Source organism: Zalophus californianus, chromosome 2 (genome assembly GCF_009762305.2).
Source record: "Zalophus californianus isolate mZalCal1 chromosome 2, mZalCal1.pri.v2, whole genome shotgun sequence".
Lineage (NCBI taxonomy): Eukaryota > Metazoa > Chordata > Mammalia > Carnivora > Otariidae > Zalophus > Zalophus californianus.
The window spans coordinates 72342159-72362845 of record NC_045596.1 but is presented as its reverse complement, the minus strand read 5'-3'; the positions used below and the strand labels follow the sequence as shown (position 1 = coordinate 72362845).

At 39.2% G+C, this 20687-nt stretch overlaps 2 protein-coding genes across 2 annotated transcripts in view; one reads left to right on the top strand and one right to left on the bottom strand.

Moving 5' to 3' along the window:
* Positions 1–6451: 6451 nt before the first annotated feature.
* Positions 6452–10214, bottom strand: TIGD2 (tigger transposable element derived 2). The gene is made up of 2 exons (XM_027600474.1): positions 9894–10214; positions 6452–9722 (listed from the first exon to the last, which is right to left on the bottom strand). Exon 2 carries the CDS (start codon positions 8804–8806, stop codon positions 7229–7231), a length of 1578 nt encoding a protein of 525 aa, XP_027456275.1. The 5' UTR covers positions 8807–9722; positions 9894–10214; the 3' UTR covers positions 6452–7228.
* Positions 10215–10517: 303 nt separating this feature from the next.
* The window catches only part of FAM13A (family with sequence similarity 13 member A), a 369758-nt gene continuing 359588 nt past the window's right edge, over positions 10518–20687 (top strand). Inside the window, exon 1 of the mRNA XM_027600469.2 lies at positions 10518–10717. The gene's annotated coding sequence lies outside the window, so the exon portion shown is untranslated. The remainder of the gene's footprint in view (positions 10718–20687) is intronic.

Here is a 20687-nt window from a genome sequence, read left to right as displayed (position 1 = left end):
AGTAGGCAAGGAATGCACAAAGAACAACAACGAGAATTATTATATAGGGACATCCTATAAAATAACTAACCAGTACTCTTCAAAACTGTCAAGGTCATCAAAAACAAGTAAATTTTAAGAAACTATTACAAACAAGAGGAGCTTAAGGAGATATTAAAACTAAAAGTAATGTGGTTTCCTGGATAGGATCCTGCAACAGAAAAAGGACATTAGGTTAAAACTAAGGAAATCTTGGGGTGCCTGGCTGGCTCAGTCTGTAGAGCATGTGACTGTTGATCTCACGGTCATGAGTTCAAGCCCCACATTGGGTGTAGAGCTTACTCTAAAAAAAAAACCTAAGGAAATCTGAATAAATTATTTTTTAAAAATCTATTATGTATGTTATATGGATAGACCAAATAAACAAGGAAAACATGCTATTCTTCAACAATCTGGAAACCTCTTATCAAGATTAATTCACATATGAATCATTAGAATGTATCATTAGTAGGGCCAGTAAAACCACTTAGCTACACTTTGATAGTTCTACAATGTATCCTATATATTTAAATAAAACAAAGCCACATGCCTTTTAAAAACATTCTGTAATTCCCTAAATCAGTGAAACATAAGTGTGTGTGTGTGTGAGCAATTGATATTATTATGAAATAAGACTTCTGAACTAGATTATCTTTTTAATATCTAACTTTTGCATATTCACATGTAATATATAATTATGCTTTTATTTTTATTTTTTATTTTTATTTTTTTAAAGATTTTATTTATTTGTCAGAGAGAGAGAGAGAGCACAAGGCGGGGGGGCAGGCAGGCAGTGGGAGAAGCAGGCTCCTTGCTCAGCAAGGAGCCTGATGTGGGACTCAATCCCAGGACCCTGGGATCATGAACTGAGCTAAAGGCAGACACTTAACCAACTGAGCCACCCAGACACCCTATAATTATGTTTTTATAAATATAAATTTACTAACTAGAAAATTTGTATGTACACCATTATTTTATTTTCAAAAGGAAGGCAAAATTAACACAAAAAGTTTTTATCATATTTCATGGAATCTAAACAATATTTTATATATCATTAAAAAAAATTCTGTCAACTATAATTATAAGATGCTATTGATTGTAAGAAGTATCCCAATTTGGAGGCACTTGGGTAGCAGAGGGGGTTAAGCTTCCAACTCTTAGTTTCAGCTCACGCTGTGATCTCAGGGTTGTGAGATCAAACCCTGCATCGGGCTCCATGCTGGGTGCCGAGTCTACTTAAGCCTCTCTCTCTCTGCCCCTCCCGCCAATAAATAAATAAATCTTTAAAAAAAAGAAGTATCCTAATTTCATAAATAATAAAATGTGTATCTTAGAATCAATGAAATATAGTTTTTTCTCATGGTAGAAATGAATTTATTATATATGTGCCTATTTAACTGATATGAACCTAATTTATAGTACTGAAGATTTGCACAGTGCAGGAAAAACCCCTGCATTTTCTAGTTTTTACAGAAAAGAATTAGATATTTTATGTGCTATAGGTGAAATATTTTATTAATCCACTGAGGAGACACAAACTCCCCCAAATGTTAAAGTCAATCTGCAAATGGCCCCAAAAAGCTGATTAACAGAAAATGGAAATACTATCCTACTTCTTGTCTGACAATTACAATTATTTAAAAAATACAACCATCTTTGTGAGTCAGCTTTGTGTTGTGATTATTTTGAAATAGCTTAAAGTATAGTTCGTATTAGATCACATAGATTATCGAAGTTCCTACTGAATTAAACTTTGAAGTTAATTTTTTAAAGCCAAAAGGAAATTAAATAAACCATCTAGCCTATCATCTTAAATTAACACACTAAGTTTATGTGCATAACATCAGACATTTCTCATTAAGAAAAAGGTATCTTTAAAACTTTATGACAAAAAAAATTGCTTTGGTAAATGAGAAAAACTATTTGCCTTAAGTTTATTTTGTCTTTTTTTTAGGCTCATAGGTAATTGTGTTTTCTTTGTAAACAAGCTCCAGAAGATCAACATATTCTGAAATAGAGGAAATAATTAGGTATCATTTTTGTTAGTCTTAGAGGAAATTAGATGTGATTTGGTTAAGAGTTCAGCTGTTAAGATTCCCCATGAGAACAAAAGCACTTTCGTAGAGGTTACTTCATAGGTTAATGAGGCTACTTTACAGTTTTTCTAACTTAAAAAAAGTTAAGTGTTCCAAAATCTCATGGATTTCTTTAATATCTGTGCAGTAACTCTAATATATCCTTCAGTGATTTAAGTAGCTATAGTGGTAATAGCTGATGATCTCATTACAGTGTCACTATGAAAATAAAAATCCCCATGAGATTTTTATTCTGGTCTATGTCCAAAGGTGTAGGGATATTCACATATCACACCTAAAGTTCCATGAAGGAACTACACTAAATATGTTCATATCCATTTTTACGTTGAGTACAAATGTGGAAAACAGTATTTCTTACACACTTTATTATGCATTTATAATACCTTTTGTTTCTGGCTTTCCAAATTATACTAAATAAGTACGTTCTTGACATGAGCATGAAAGCTAGGTGGGCTTGGGGTGATGTGAACAAGGAGAAACAGTGAGGAGCTGCCAACACTGAAAGGTTCCAGCACCCCCTGAGTGATTTCTATGCAGAAAGGATGGTGGCCACCCTGTCGACATGTAGAGACATGGCGGGATCCACCCTCCATCCCCAGGCCTGATCTTTTGATCACAAGGGAATTAAAAAGATGCCCTCGTGATGACTGCGCTGTCAGTTGCATGGAGCTTCATTCAAGGATTTTCTGAGCCTGGTGGATTTACAATGATACTCAACCACCTGAGGAATAATACTGGTGGAAGCTTTCTCTGGAATTATACACACCAGCACATTTCTGGATGCTAAAAGTGGTTTTAAGAAAGGCTTTGTCTGAGTACCTCATAGATTCCTGCAGCCCAAGAGGGAACAAAGGACCACAGCTTCCCTCAAGGGCTGAGATTTCTGACCTTGCCTCAGACCGGAATGTTTGGTTGGGTCCCTGCCACCTCCCTTTGGAGGCTCCCCGTGAAACAGGTGAAGTATTACACTTCACAGGATTGGTGTTGAAGATCACAAAATATATGCTGATTTGTGTAACATTCAGCATTGTGCCTGGCACATAACAGACACTCAGCCCATGAACTGGGGATACTCTTTGTCCTCCAGGAGAGACAGAACTTCAATAAGAGATTTCCCACCTGTGTCAAGGAGGCAGTCTCTGTGCTGGAATCCAGGACAAAGTAGAACAGAGATTACAATCCAGCTCTTGGAGGCTCATTGTCTAGAGGGAGCCCATATCCTTGGCCACTAGGCCACATTGTCTGGAGCTGAGAGGAGTAACTTCTACTCTCTTCCTGGTCACTGTGTGACTTTGGGCAGATCAACTCCTTTCTCTGGTCATTGATGGGGAAACCATCTAATTTCTCTTCTACATTGGGACACTTGGGAGTAAAGAGGGCACTATAACAGTTACCCTGGGGGATCTAGTGTAAACTGGGACGTTGCAGGGCAAACCAGGCCCAGGGACCCCTGGACTCATCAGTTGGAGGGAGACAGTGCTGTTGGTGCTGCTGCTAGTACTGCTCACACCGCTTCATGACTGGGTCCAAATCTACCCTCACTTCCCCCACTGAATTTGCACAGGCAGTTTGCATTTCTTCTTTTAGCACACCAGCTTATCATCTTGCAAGTATGCCTTCAGCTGCTTGGAAGAACCCATTTCTCTTTGAGCCCTGTTATCTGAGACTGCAGCTGGAACAGGCCCCACCTGTGTTTTTTGGTTTTACTAATGGGCTCCTGTGATGGACAGCACACACTGTAGTCCTAGGAGCCTGGGGGGGGGGGCGCTGCTCAGCACTGCCATCTAAATCATGCAGACACCCCAGCCAGCATTCCCAGTGATGAGGGGTGCCCAGGCCCCCTAGAGGTCTGAACAGTCACTGTGAAAGAAGAGCTGTGACTCATTCTCTGGGCCAACCCTGGAGACCAGGGGTTCACAATCAATAGCCATAGGGTTGCCTAGTAGTTGATGTTTGTAAAAGCTTGGAGTGTGTCTATATAACCTACCAGCCTTTTGCATTTGAAGAAACAGGTTCAGAGAGGTTCAGAAAGCTGCCAAGTTTATCTAGGGAGAAAGTGAAGAAGCTGGTGTTTACATTCCAGTTTGTTTGCCTTCAACAACCCTGTTCTGTCAGTGTTTCTCAGTGTGCCAATGAGGTATGCAAGATGATTTTAGGTTACAGATGGTCAAGTGGTTAAAAATGATTGTTTTATATTTACCTTAATTTGAATGAGAAGAAGACCACAACTGGCACACAAGACTTGTGACTTTGCAGAGATCATTGCTTAGGATGTAGGTAAAATATATATTTAAATAAGAAAAGGTCAACTTTGCAAAAATATCCAGGTTAAGAAGTGGACATAGCCTTCCTGAAGACTTCCATATTGAGAGTGCAGGTCCTGGCTTTGATTTATGTGGCTCTAGCCATATCACTGGAGGGATAGTGTCTCGAGCCTGTGACTTAAGCAGCAGTGTACTGCTTTGCATCAACTGTGCCATTTAGTCCACTATGATCCTCCCTAAATCCAGAAAATTCATGAAGTGACTGTACAGCTCAGCCTGAAGCTAGAGTGAAAACAAAAAGAATACCAGAATAAGAGTGCCAATAAGAGTATAATTCTGCTTAAATTGACTGTGGCTATTGATCTGGGCCTTGCCAACTCTTCTATATTGAGAGCACCCAAAGTTTTCCAATCAACTCCTGTATTATTGAGATTGAATTATGAAACAGTAAATATTCCAAATGCACTTTTTTTTTAAAGTATACTCTTAATTGACACTTTCCATTTGGTCTGAATTTTTAGTCCTTCATATCCTCTAAAAAATACGAACTTGTATAAATGGCGACCAAGTCAGACTTTGTGACTATTTAAAGTGCAAAGTCAAATGAGAGCACATTAGTTCTGTGCTTCTCAAACTAGGATACATTAAAGAGCATGTGGTTAACCAAGATAACACAATATATCTTCCCAGAAGATACAACTAATATATAACCTGGAAGAGGGAAAGGATTTTTGTATTACAATTATGGAATTAGAATGCACAGTTTATATTAGCATCTATGATAAAACACAGGATTAAACCATTTTAATGTCATAATTGAAGGGAATTTGAGAAGTTCTTGTTAGCAAGAAGCTCTGTGAAAAATGCAAAGCAACATTCAAATATGTCTTTACCATTACCAGGTTTCAGAATCCCTTAGTTTCCAAGAAGCAAAATAGCCTCAGGACTCATCCATGTACAGTCTTCATTTCCTCAGGCCTATCCAATAATTGAAATTGTGCAAAATGAGGAAGGTGTGTTAATACATGAATTTTCCCAAAGAAAGTGGATTCTTAGTGGTTTTCTGAAACAGCCTTTCTTGAACCAAAGCCTCAGCTCAAAAAGGCAGAATGCTCTGCTCTAATGACAGCTTCATGAAGAATGATTAGGGGCTCCAAAATCTCAAATCAATCACAACAAAACTCCGTATGTATGGCTGGGCTTAATTACTATAACCAGGGTTTTCCTTCACGTTTCTTTTGCTCTGAATTTTTCCACTGATCCTATGTTACCGTAATTTGATAAAATATTTCAAATGTCCTTACTATCTTATCTACTTTAAAGGTATTTTATTACTTCAGTGAATTATGCCAATACTAGTAACATAGATTCTCTTCTACGAACAACACCAACATCTGTTTATTCTATTAGCAGGCCAGGGAGCAAAGAAATTATAATTCCATTCCCATTTCTTTTATAATTCAACCTAAGATGTCTCAAATGCACCTGCATACCTCACTGTGCCTAGCAGTAGATGGTCAGGAAATGACTTCTAAATTGGATTAACCTCTCAGTTTTCACTGGAATAAATTATTATTGTATTTCAACTGAAGCTAGTTACTTGTCTTTTATCTCACTTCCCTTTAAAGGGTTTCCCAATGCAGCAACATCACAGTTGAGTCACACACCGGATCTGTTCAGCATAACTTTTGAAACTCATAGTTTCAGCAACTCAGTAACAGGACCTAACACACAATAAGTCAGAATAAGTCCTTATTCTGAGCCAGGTCCTGTTCTAAGACCATATTACTTAAAATCCATATATTAAATTATTTGCTCCTCACAAAAACTCTCCAAGGCACATGTTCCTATTTTACATATGGGTTAAATAACTTGCCCATAGTGCCTTTCTCATGTTCTGTTTAATGTCAGTCCACCATTCATGAGATGGATGGTTCCACAAATTATATGTATGTTTATGTTCAGTATCCTCACAAAAAAATAAGCTATAAAAATTTAATGACATACTTTGTAAGCTTTTAAGTGTTACATAAATATCAAACAGCTTAATAAAAACTACTGATATGTCTATACTAATAAAGGATCCAAATAAAAGATAATAAAATTAACTCTTACCTCTTCTAATTACAATGGCTTGGGAACTGAAATCTATTTTTCTGGAATAGGGATGGCATTCTTTCCAAACTATGAAGGTACTCTCCCTACTGTCAGATGGAATAAAAGTGAAGTGCAAGCCCTTTCTCTGGAGACATTTTATATTTCTTCTTCCTTCATTATACTCAGAGATGGCCAAACTGAATTGCTGACTGCCCCAATACTGTTTGTATAGAATGCCATATTTAAGCTTGAGACTGTTTTCCTTTATTTCTCTGCTTTCACAGTGAAATACTTCAAGCATAATTTTTGCTAAGTTCTAAAAATTTCAGCAGGTAAAAACATCATGGAAATGTAAACTTACCCCCAACATATTTCATTTGGAAACTGAAGTTCAGAGAAAGTCATAAAAATTCAATTTAAGTAAGATTTATTGATTGCCTAGACTGTGCATGGTTGTCTACTAGACACAATGAAATTCAGGCACAAAACAGACACAAGATCCCTGGCCTCAGGTACCTTATGATCTAACTAGTATAATACAGATTAGAAACAGTAAACAAACAAGTTACATGGCAATGCTCACTTACTAGAATCAACATTAAAGAGCAGTAATTTAAGTAATCCAAAACGGTGTCTAATCCTAAAATCATTTATAAAATGCATTTAGCCTTCAAATCCACAGCACTTCAAACATGATAATGAAGTTCCACTGCAGATAAAGTCACAAAGATACAAATACACTTAAGGGTATTATTAATGATTTTTGTTATTTTGGATCTTCTGTTTTCTTCTTATTATCGTTCGAAGCCTCCGTAATACCAGTTTATCAGACAGAAGCATGTCATCTTGTTGTTCTAGGTAATCCAATAAATTCTCGGTCCATTCAAGTGCAGCTTTATGGCTAATATGCTTCTCTGGATTCAGATCTGCTTTTCTAGTCTTATTGGAATGCTTTTGTTCTGCAGGCTTGGCCTGGTCCTCAGCACCTTCACTGTCAGTTAGCACCTGACAGCTTGAATCATTACTCCGAGATTCAAACCACTGATCAATATTTTCAATGTCAACGTGTTCACAGTCTTCTGTATTCTGTAAAACCGTTGCTAAGTTAGCTGCTAAAATGGCTCCTTCATCAATGTTCATGCCTGAATTCTCTTCATTGCTAGGGAAAAGTTTTTTCCATGCTTTGGTTATGGTACTTGATTTTACCATGTTCCAAGCTCTTGATACTTCATAAATTGCATCCAACACTGTCAAGTTCTTCCAAAACATTTTTGGGTCAATTCCCTCACCCACGTATTTCTGGAGAAGTCCTGCTCGGTAGTATCTTTTTACTGTGGCTAGAACTCCCTGACTCATAGGTTGAATTAGACTTGTGACATTTGGTGGCAAATATTTCACAATTATTCTGCCATCATCTGAACTCAATAATTCTTCATTTGGATGTGCTGGGGGAAAATCCAAAAGAAGCACTGCTTTTTCTAGAAGCCCCTGAGACTTCAGATGCTTCTGCACCTGTGGCACAAAGTATTTTTCAAACCACTGTCTGAAAACAGAATGTTCTATCCATGCACTTTTTTGACTAAAATAAGTGACAGGAAGGTTTGAAAGGTCAGCTCCTTTGAATGCACGGGGTTTTTTTGCTTTTCCCACAACACAAAGATTAAGTTTGTGTAAACCAGTGGCATTTGCACAACACATAATAATGATTCTCTCTCTGCTTGACCTATAACCAGAAGTATTTTGCTCAGTTTCAAGAGCTAATGTCCTTGATGGTAGACATTTCCAGAACAATCCAGTTTGATCAGCACCATAAATTTGCTCTGGTTGTAGATTCTCTCTCTCAATGAACTCCTGAAAGTTACCGCAAAATTCACTGGCAGCAGTTTCATCTCCTTTTAACTTTGTTCCTTTACCAGCAGCCTTTGGAATACCATGGCGCTGCTTAAACCGAGTTAGCCAGCCAGATGACGCATTAAAATCACCTTCCATCCCCAGAGCATCAAAAAAGAATTTGGCTTGTTTTGCACAAATTGTTCCAGACACTGGAATCCCATCTGTTTTCTGTTGGTTAAACCACTCTATCATAACCCTATCCAGTTCTTCATATGTTGATGACTTCATTGATTTACGTTTGGATACCCCACTTGTAGGATCTGAACTGTTTGCATAGTTTATAATCCTTTCTTTATTCTTTTTAATATCACGAACTGTGGATTCACCAATTCCATACACCACAGAAAGCTTTTTGAAAGAGATGCCTTCCTCAAGTTTCTTAATAATGTCAAGCTTGTCCTTAATTGTCAACACCACACGCTTACGTTTCCCCAACATTTTAAGTGTCTAATGTTTTAAGCAATTACTAGAACAAGATATTTAACAACTTAGATTTGGATACAATGAGACTAGAAAATGGGGTTTTAAGATCCCTTCCCTGTCCCCCCCGGACCTAGATGGGTGGTGTGCAGGCCAATTTCCAAGCCAGGCCTATGTGACTCTCTTCACTTTGCTGTTTTAAAGCCTACAAAGTTCTTTCAACAAGGACTAGTTTTAATTAAACCTATCTTCTTTCTTCCTCCTCACTTAGTTTAAGGTCTTTTCCTGTACCGCACTCTCAAAGGAGAGTGCAACCAATACTGTACCAGCAAGGACTCTAAAACAGTCCTATTGTGTATTCAATTCTTGCCATCATTACAGGTGAGAGTCTTTGCTAAAGGAACTAAGACTCAGGTGGGACTATTTTGAGAAATGTGCTAGGGAACAGTTTAAGAGAGGACTTGTAAACATGACATATAGGAAAAAAATAATGGAAAAACTCATCCCTTGACCTTTGTCTTTGTCAGGCAGTGCACTGTATGGAATACTGCCTCTTCTAGGCAGGACTGCTAGAGATTATTCAAGTGAGTGGTTATGAAAATCACAGGCAAGCGAGGTAAAGCAAGCTGGACAGAAGTGAGCAGTGCAAATAAGGTGAAAATGGACAAGTAGAAAACTTTGTACTTTAACATGACACAAACTTATACCTAATGTATTTGGCAACTGGAAAGGCAAAAGGTGGACAAGAGGTGGTGTCACATGATTAAAGAAAGCATTAAAAACTTCATTGGTAGAAATCAGAACTCATGGTAGAGGGTATGAAGTGGAAGGCTCAGTGAAGATGTTAAAATAATCCTGGTGAAAGATGATCCTCGATGGGCCAACAGAAGTAGTTCCTGTGGGGAGCTGTATAAGCACTCGGTGCCTCCGAAACCTAAAGGAAAATACCAAAAATATTTTTTTTCAATATCAGGGTCTGTGGCATTATTCATATCTATCCTGCAACTGTATTGAGAAAATTAACGCCTATCAGTGTGATGACAAAATCCGACAAATAATGCTTTTAGGCATTATCTGGAGTGACAGCGGGACCTGAATTGCCTACCTCCTGAAATTAAGAGGTCAGAGACAAGCCGTGTTAGCGAGGGCCTCTCCCCGCAGGGCGAGCTCCGGAGCGCGGGACGTCTTTGCTCACGCGGAGGGAGCCCGGATTCCTCCGTGGACGCCGGCGACCAGGGTGTCACCGCCGCAGCGGGCGAGCGCTTGGCCCAGGGAACGCGTCAGCGGGCCGGAGGCATCGCTCTCCGCCAGACAGCGCGGCGGCCAGACTGCCCTGAAAGCAAATGGAGTCTCTAGAGGGAAGCTGACACTGGTGGCGCGGTAGCGGCAGCGGCGGCGAGGGGCGAGCGTTGCCGCCGGAGCCGGAAGGCGGGGGATTAGGGTGCACGCGCGCGCCCCCGCAGGAACGCTGTGTCGGCGAGGGGGCGGGGCCTGCGCAGGCGAGTGCGCGCGGCGCGGGGGCGGAGTCTCCAGTGAGGGGGCGGGAGAGGGCGGGAGAGGGCGGGAGGGGGCGGGGCCACCGCTGCAGCGTCTGTAGGCGCCGCGTGGGTTTCGCTGATGGCCTGGCTGCTCCAGCCTGCAGACTATTTCGCCTACCAGCAGGGGGCGGTACAAGTCCACCCCGTCTTGGCCCTTCTTTCAGTGGCTCGCCTCTGCGGGGAAGGCTTCCTCCACTCTCAGATGGAATAAAAATCGCACCCTCTGAAGGCTCCCGAGAAAGCTTCGCATCCTCAGGTGCCACGAGCGGGATGCGAACGGGGCTGGGCGAGCACACGTGGAGCGTGTTTACAAATAGAGGCCACTGCACCCGCGCCTCCCAGCGCCGGCCAGCTGGGACTGGACCAGTTGGAGCAAGGATCCGGAGCAAAGGTAGGAGCGAGCGGACGGGACTGCTGGCCGAGTGCAGGAAGGCTGGCTCCCCTTGGGGTCCGGGTTCAGGAGAGGAGCTAGGGCTTACACTCTGCAACACCTACCTGAGCAAGCCCGGGATCCCTGAGGCGCAGCAGGGGTTGGTCAAACTGGGTATCGACTATTTCCACCCTTGTTGCGCTGCTCCAGGGTTTAAGTCGCCGTCACTATAGAAGCGGACCCTGTGCAAAACCGACTGCACCTCGGAGACGCGTGAGTCTGTGGGAGGCTCCCTCATGAATTTCCTGCCGCCCCTTTACTCCTTCTGCTTCTCGGTAATAATAAGGGAACTGCAGTTTGACAAAGAGTTCCTTGATTTATTTTAAGTGGAGATACCATTCGTTTCTATTTTGGCTTTCTAAATGGACCGAATGCCAGCACCTGTGCATTAATAACCTTTGCGATGAACCATGCTTTTTCCCCCTTCCCAGACTTGGTTCCTTGTGGGGCCCTCGGAGCCTTCCCAGGGGAAGGGAGTGGCTGCATCTTCATCCTGCAGCACCTGTTTACCGAGGAAACGCATTTAGCCTTTTCTTTCTGTCTTGTGTGTGTGTGCACGTGTGTGTAATACTTTGAAAAATGGAAAAGGCTAAAGTTTCCCCAAGACCTGAGCAAAAATGTCTAGCCATTTTCGTTAACATAAAGTAGCACAGTAATTCGTCATTTATTTGCAAAGGCCATATTGTTGCTAAAAACGTTTCAAAGGGGAACTGACCTGAGCATTCATAATGCAGCAAAGAGATGCTCTTTGTAAGCCTTCTAACTGTCTGACTCCCCCGCCCAAACTGCTCAGTTGCCTTCCTGAAAATCGCAGCTGTGTTGAATCTGGCATGATGGAAAAATCATTGATCTCCTAGCTATGCTGTGAAGTGGCTTTTGACAAATACCTGCTTTTCCTAAAGGTAGATCTCCCCCTCCCCCATCCTTCCCTCGATATATCAACCAGGCAGTTTTGGCGTTTTTGGTTGACTCTTTTGGGTAAAGTACAACTTTATGCTAGTTTTATATCACTTTTAAAAGTTTGCCTTTCCGCCCCTCACAGTTGTAAGAAGCGTGAAAACAGTTGTATTTGATACATTATCCATTCCTCATACGGGAAGAGAGCTGACATTTACGGAGTGCTAACCAACGGAGGTGGCTTGTAAGCAGATGTTAGCAGCCTGGCTTTCCCCTTGCCCGTCAGCCTACTGGCATCACTGGCTCCTATTATATATTTAAATAAAGTGAACCCCGACTCTTCTCTCCCTCCGCCAATATCTCTGGGGTTTAATTTCCTTCCAGATACCACTTGGATCATTTTCCTGTTTCTGCTGATTCTCCAGCTTGCCCGTGCCTTTATCTCTTAGAGCTGTTCCCTTTTCATCACCTTGTGTAAGTTCAGATCTGGATCGTGGCCCACATGCCTTGATTTCCTCAAAACACCTCACACAAGGCAGTTGTATTTAGTAGACTTTGAGATTTTACCCTAGACAGCTGTGTCTTTACAGAAGCTAATTTTCTCTGACTTCTTCCTTTTTGTTAGGGGGGAGGGGCTGCTAGTTGTGGCAGATTAATTTATATTAAAGTACAAGAGTGGGAGGCGGGGGAGGACCTTACAATAGAATGTGTGTTCTTTAGGAGCCAGGGTGGCCACAGGTAACTTCTTACCATCCGCTCTTCTCTGGGTCACAGCTTAATTCCATCTTCTATGCCATCCTCTCCTCTCTCCAACATTTTTCTGTCTCAGGGTCCCCTCTTGCCTTCCTTCTTAAAATCTTAAAGAATCTTAAAGATTCTTTTTCCTTTATCATACAAATTTGTATTTTGTTTTTTTCTAACTGTCCCTTACCATTCACTGCTGTTTATTCTCTAATCAGAAGACATTTCACTCCTTAGGGAATCCTGCCACCAGTATCTCTTTCCTTCTAGGTTCTTGTGATAGCTCTTAATCCTTAAGCTTGTGCTATGAGTGAGGTCAATGTTACCCCTGTTTTATGTACAATGAAACAAAAGCTAAACAGTATGTGAATCTATCAAATGTAGGTGGCAGAATGGAGAGTTGAGCCAGATTTATTTGGTTTTAAAAGCAACATGCTCTGCCACACCATCACAATTGAGGTATTTAACTCAAAGACCAGAAAAGAGGAAAAAGTATATTGTGATTATTTTTGCATGAAGTTGCCATTTCTTAAAATGGAATTTTTGACATTAACCTACCAAAAAGGCATTCTAGATGTGAGGGTACCTTAAGTCTGCAACAGTGTTCATCAGACATAGCACCTTTCATTGGACGGTGGGTTTTCTAAAGCTACTCCAAATCACCTGAAAGTGAAGTTCCAAATTCCCTTTCCTGCTGAGATAATACAACTGCAAATACATTTTGTGGCCTCATTTTCAGATGTATGCCTTATACTCAATAGTGTTATAATAGTAATAGTGTTATAATCTCTAGGTAGAGTAAATTCTTTTAAAGGAACTGCTTTCTTTTTGGGTTTCATTTACTGTATCAGTGACTCTCATTTATTTGGAGATTTTTGTTTAAGTTACTCAAATTAGCTATTCCAATAAGCTTAAGATGAGGACATGATACTGTTATTCCATTTGCATTAAACTGCTTTAATATCAAATAATATTTCTCTCTTAGTAATTGAAAATTACTGCCAATTGAAATAATTTCACAAAAACCATATATTATTCACCTACTTTAAGGGACATAAAATATTGAGGGGAATTTTCAGGCTAAAATATTTATTTTTGGAGAGTATGTGCATGTATGCGTGTGGGGGGGCAAACAGTATTTAGAACTAAAATGAAAACTTGTTATTTGAAGTCTCTCTTATCTGTAAAGTTATTTTACTTTGTATTATAGACAAAAGTCTGAAGTATTCATTTTTAATATAAAAATCCCTTTTATATGGTTAAAAGTAGAAATACTTTTCCACTTGAAAATTTCTGGACCCAAGTGAAAGATCAGATTACTCACTGGAAAAGACTTTATCTTTTTTTTTTTTTAAAGTTGTTAACATGATATTGAAAGATAATGATTTTTTTCATACTCTTGAGTCCTCTCAATGCTCAATAAGAGGCTTTTAAACTTAATTTTGTTTTCTAGGTTTCCTTGTCGGCTGACAGGTTTTCAGTTCACTGGGCAGCATAGGCAAAGATAAGAGGATGAGTTCCTAGGAAGATAGAAAAGTTTTAATAGGGTTGAAAAAATGAAAACTGCTGGTGGAAATGTTTAAGGAAAAGTTAGACTTGCTTTCTGAAAAACATGTGGATATAAATTGAAGAAACCGGTGAATTGCTAACTGATGGTGGCAATGTGGGTTGGAAACTTGAGTGAAGTTTATATACCCACTCTACCTTTCCAAACCTGCCTGGTTTCCAGCTCTTCTCTAAAGGAGCCCTCAGTCCCTTTAGATTGGTCAAATCCATTCTACTGAAAGCCACTGTGCACCACCAGACCACTCATGCTTGCTGTCCTCAGCACATGCAGCTTCATGCTTTAAGACTCTGCTTGCTGTTGTTCTACAAGCCTAAAACATCCTCTCCTCTCTCTGTTAATCTGTACATCCTTCTGTTCTAGTTTGTCTAGAAACCTGCTTTTCCCAGGGCGCCTGGGTGGCTCAGTCAGTTGAGCGTCTGCCTTTGGATCAGGTTGTGATCTCCGGGTCCTGGGATTGAGCCCCACATCGGGGTCCTGGCTTGGCGGGGAGTCTGCTTCTCGCCCTCCCACCCCCCGCCGCCCCTGCTCTCTGTCTCTCTCAAATAAATAAATAATATCTTCAAAAAAAAATTTTTTTTACAAACCCTGCTTTTCCCCAAGGTTGCTCCTCAGACCTGATGGGTCAGACTCACCTGGGGTCCAAAGTGTAGCTTCTGGAATCTTTCATTTTCAGCACGCATCCCAAGTGATTTAACACACTAAAGTTTGAACACCTTATATACTGACAACCATTTTGAATATGAGGTTCTTCCTTCATAATAATATATTCTCTTAGAAGGGAGTTTTTCTTCTTCCCCCTCGCCCTTTGTTCTTAAGCTATACACCATCTTTGAAGGAAAATAGGACATACAGAAAAGTGAAAAGGAAAACAAGCATACCAGCATTCAGAGATAATAACTCTATAAACATTTTGGGGTGTAGCCATTGTCTTTCTTGTATCAATGTAATTATCTCATATATAGTGTGTGTGTATACATTTTTTAATGAGAACACAAAGTCCTAATATACATAAAATTTTATACATACGCTTAATGGCATATTATATTTTATTATATTATTGCCTCTCATCAGCCATATATTACCAGGAATACACCTGTTGCCAAAATTGGGCTTACTGCTGCAGCAAGGGAGACCCATCCGTACCTTGGAAAACCACAGAGTGTCTCAAAGAGAGGGAGTCAGGTGGAACCTGTTACAGGATTTGGGTAAGGTAATTTTCGGGAGGTTTAAAGAAAGTAAGGAATCTATTCTGGATTGGGAGCTCTCAGAAAGGAGGAGCAATTTGACTCTTGAGCGTCTTAATTTTTATTCAGGAAGCTAGAGGGACAGGTTAGAGTTTCATTGGAGCAGTCATGGTAGTCAATCCTGCAAGCCAGGAGAGGGGGATGTTTGGTCATTTTTTGTTGCACAGCATTTCCCACTCCCTTCTTCTTACATTTCTATTCAAACAGAATTGTGCAGTGATTTTGTTTTTTGTCTTATTTTACCACAATCATGGAGAGTCTAAAGTCTATGAAGCTATTTAGACTCCTCAGGGTAACATGACTCTTACCTTCTTCAGAGCTTTCAGCAAATCCTCAAAGGATCCAGAGTCCAAAAATCTTAAATGATAATCACTGATAGATAAGCTTATTCAGCCTTGAAACTATCCCTAATTTAGCTGTGTAGATAATATCATGATGCAATTCTGCCTTAGACTCTCTTATGTTTGAAGAAGACTGTTGTTAATGCCTGGCTTCCATGCTTCTAGTTTAAAAAGGTCCCATGATAGTGCTTCTCAAACAGCTTCAATCAATTTTCAAGGTTTTCATCACCCCAAAATAAATCCCATACTATTAGCAGTCACTTCCCATTGTCTCCCTCCCCGCAACCCTCTCTCCTGCTCCCCAGCCTTTGGCAACCACTTGTCTCGATGGATTTGCCTATTCTAGACATTTCATATAAATGAAATCATATATGTGTACTTTGTTGGCTGGCTTCTTTCACTTAACATGAAGTTTGCAAGGTTCATGTTATAGCATGTATCAGTATGTCATTTTATGTACGTTATCAGTACATTTTCTTTTGCTGAATAATATTCCATTATATGGGTATATGACATTTATTAGTCCATTCATCAGTTAGTTAATGGAAATTTAAGTTTCCATTGTTAGGCTTTTATGAATAATGTTGCTATGAACATCCATGCACAAGCTTTTGTACATAGGGACATTTGGACATATGTTTTCATTTCTCTTAGGTATATAATAGATTGGGATTGCTGGGTCATATGTTTAAACTTTCTTTTAAGATTTTAAAAAATTTATTATTTGAGAGAGCGGGAGAGTATGAGCAGAGGGGAGAGGGAGATGCAAGATCCCCTCTGAGCAGGGAGCCTAACGTGGGGCTTGATCCCAGGACCCTGGGATCATGAGCCGGAGGCAGACATTTAACTGACCGAGGTACCCAGGTGCCCCTATGTTTAAACTTTTGAGGAGCTATTTCTTAGTTCATACTGAGTATGAAGTCTTGGTTCATTGTACCCTGTCTTAGTTCATTCATACTACTAGAACAAAATACCGGGATAGCTTATAAACTACAGAAATTTATTTCTCACAGTTTTGGAGGCCAGGAAGTCCAAGATCAAGGTGCCAGCAGATTCAGTTAGTACTTCCTGGTTCATAGATGGTTCCTTCTTGCTGTGTCTCCACATGGGGGAAGGGGCAAGGGATCTCTGGATTTCTTTGTAAGAACACTAATTCCATTCACACGGGTTCCACCTTCATGACCAAAGGCCCCACCTCCAAATGCCACCACATTGGGCATCAGGATTCCAACATATGAATTTTGGAGGGACGTAAACATTTAGACAGTAGCGGGCTCCAGTTTCTCCACATCCTCACCAACACTTGTTATTATCTTTTTGATGTATCATCATCCTAGTGTGTGTGAAGTGGTATTGCATTGTGGTTTTGATTTGCATTTCTCTGATGGCTGACTCAAGCATCACTTTGTGCTGATTTATTATTTATGTATCTTTTTTGGAGAAATGATTCACATCCTTAGCTCAGTTTTTGTCTGGGTTAAAATAGAGTTACAATGTTGAGTGTTAAATGATCCAATTTTCTCTTCCTCCACTGGTTTGCTGAGAGGAGAGACATAATAAGTAACCTTCTGAGGAGTATCTCATGTTTTTAGCCCAACTGATGCAAAAATACTGATTGTGAGATACTGTCCCTTGCTTTACTTAAGGATTCATATGATAAATTCTGACAATTTTTAATGTCAGAAAAAAAAGGTGACTTCCAGATGAAATTTAACTTTATCTGACATAAGAACTAGATATGTCCATTTTAGCACTGACTTGCACAAATCTGTGAGCTTAAGTTTGTGCTTAATTGCCATATCTAGTTCATTTTGATTTCCCAGTACTTGTCTTTTTCTTATTACTGACTGTATTTTTAAAATTTTAATGTTTTAATGGTAACTCTCTTTTTATATTATGGTTATCTCAACCATTGTTTTGGAAGCATCTAAACAGTAAACTGAAGAGACCAGACAGGCAGTACATCTTAGTGACTGATAAACTTTATGGGTTCCAGGAACAGTCTCTGGTTGGTATATCGGTCACCTACCAGCAACGGAATCTCCAATTGGTTTTATAAAATCTTTCACATTTGGAAAATGGGAATAAAAATCCTACTGATTTCGGTTTTATTAATAAAGTTGAACTGAAATAGTATTATAAATCACTTTGCAGAGTACCTAACACTCTGCACTAAGCACTAATACTAGCTACGATTTTATTATTTCCTACATCTTTTGACTAGAAGGAAATACCTGTATTCTCTTAAACTAAGAAAGGAAGCTTTTAAAGGGGCTGTAGCGCTAAAAGACAACTATAGTGGGAAAGGCCAGATTAATTCATACACATGATGATATTGTAGAGTATTTACGAGGGTGGATTGTCTATCTATGGTTGTACTTATTAAGGGATTCACAAAACTACCTCAGGGTTCTCATTTCATTAATCCAAAACAGATGCACATTTTCTTTCTTTGCTTTAATCCTAAATCACAGCATATTACATATATTGTGGTTTTGGCAGATTTTTAGCCTGAATAATTTGAATATGTATGTGTATATATATATACACACAAATACACCTATATACCCACACCCACCAATACCCACATATACATATTTTTTCCCCCAACTCTTCTCTAAACTTAAGCTTGTAGTGTTCAAAAATTTGTTTTTCCCTCTCCCTTATCTTCTACATTGTGGTCTTTTCCTTTGGGGATATAATAGTGGAACTACCTAACAATTTGGGAAGTCCCTATCAACGTGTGCTGAAATTGATGTACAATTACATGATTGCTTGTTGAGAAGAAACTTATGGGATTATTAAACCATCATTTTGAAGTTGACTGGAATTTTAAAATTTCTCACTTCAATTGGCAGTTTCCAGTACTGTTAAAAAGAAACAGGCTGATTTATTTAACAATGATATCTATTAACACAATACAGGAGTTAATTTTGCACTGAACTTCTTTGTTCCTAAGTTGTTGGTCTTCCTTTTTTTTTTAAACAACAGGTGATTTTAGTTTATCATTGCTACAGTCAAGAGAAAGTTTTTAGGTGAGTTTTTAAAAATTTTTTGAGTATAGTTGACATACAATTTTACAATCGTCTCAGATACATAGCATAGTGATTCAGCATCTCTATATTCTATGCTCACTGCAAGGGTGGCTGCCATCTGCCACCATACAGTGATATAACACCATTGACTGTATTCCCTGTGGTGTGCCTTTCATTCCAGCGACTTAATCATTCCGTCTTAAGCCTGTATCTCTCCACTTTGCCCATTCCTCCACCCCCCCTTCCATCTGGCAGTCATCAGTTCTCTGTAATTATAGGTCTGATTCTGTTTTTTGTTTATTCATTTGATTCACTTAGGACATTTCACACATGAATTAAATTGTTAGGGCATTCATCTAAGTCTGACTTATTTAGCATAATACCCTTTAGGTCATCCATGTTATCACAAATGTCAAGATTTCATCCTTTTTTATGGCTGCATAATTCATGTGTGTGTGTGTGTGTGTGTGTGTGTGTCTGTGTGTGTCTGTGTCTCATCTATGTTTATCAGGGATATTGGTCTGTAGTTTTTGTGTGTGTGGTATTTTTGACTGGTTTTGGTATCAGGGTATTGCTGACTTTGTACGATGTATTTGGAAGCTTTCCCTGCTCTTCTCTTTTTTCATTATATGCTCTAGCTCCATGCATATTGTTGCAAATGGCAAGGTTTCATTCTTTTTTATGGCTAAATAATATTTTATTGTCTTTATATTTATACACACCACATTTTTTCTTTATCCATCTATCGATGGACACTTGAGATGCTTCCATAGTTTGGCTATTGTAAATAATGCTACAATAAACATAGGGAAGCATATATGCCTTCGAATTACTGCTTTTGTATTCTTTGAGTAAATACCCAGTAGTGTGATTACTGGATCATAGGTTAGTTCTATTTTTAATGTTTTTAGGAACATCCATATTGTTTTCCACAGTGTCTACACCAGTTTGCATTTGCATCAGCAGTGCACACAAGTGTTCCTTTTTCTCTACATCCTCACCAACACTTGTTGTTTCCTGAATTTCTGATTTTAGCTATTCTGACAGGTGTGAGGTGATATCACATTGTGGTTTTGATTTGCATTTCCCTCCTGAGTGATGATGAACATCTTTTCATGTGTCTATTCACCATCTACATGTCTTTGCAGAAATGTCTGTTCATGGCTTCTGCCCATTTTTTCATTGGATTATTTGGGGGTTTTATGTGTTGAGTAGTATAAGTTCTTTATATATTTTGGATATTAACCCTTTATTGGATAGGTCATTTGCAAATATCTTCTCCCATTCAGTGGGTTGTCTATTAGAATTGTTGGTTGTTTCCTTTGCTGTGCAGAAGCTTTGTATTTCGATACAGTCCCAGTATTTTTTGCTTTTGTTTTTCTTGCCTCAGGAGACATATCTAGAAAAATGTTGCCATGGCTGACGTCAAAGAAATTACTGCCTGTGCTCTCTTCTAGGATTTTTATGGTTTCAGGTCTCATGTTTAGGTTCTCAATTCATTTTGAATTTATTTTTGTGTATGGTGTAAGAAAGTGGTCCATTTCTTTCCTCTACATGTAGCTGTCCAGTTTTCCCAATACTATTTGTTTGAGACTGTCTTTTTCCCATTCTTGCCTCCTTTGTTGACGATTAATTGACCATATAATTGTGGATTTATTTCTGGGCTTTCTGTTCCCTTGATCTGTGTGTGTTTTCATGCCAGTACCATACTGTTTTGATTACTACAGCTTTGTAATATAACTTGAAGCCTGGATTATGGTTCCTCCACGGTTGTTTTGTTTTTGTTTTTGAGATTGCTTTGGCTATTTGGAGTCTTTTGGTTTCACACAAATTTTAGGATTGTTCTACGTCTGTGAAAAATACTGTTGGTATTTTGATAGGCATTGCATTAAATCTGTAATTGCTTTGGGTAGTATAGACATTGTAACAATATTTGTTTTTCCAACCCGTGAGCATGGAACATCTTTCCATTTCTTTTCATTGTCTTAAATTTTTTTTTTATCAATGTTTTATAGTTTTCAGAGCACAGGTCTTTCATCTCTTTGGTTAAGTTTATTCCTAGGTATTTTATTCTTTTTTGGTGCAGTTGTAAATGGGATTGTTTTC

Coding starts and splice junctions, on each gene's coding strand:
- TIGD2 (XM_027600474.1), bottom strand. CDS start 8,806: ATGTTGGGGAAACGTAAGCGTGTGGTGTTGACAATTAAGGACAAGCTT.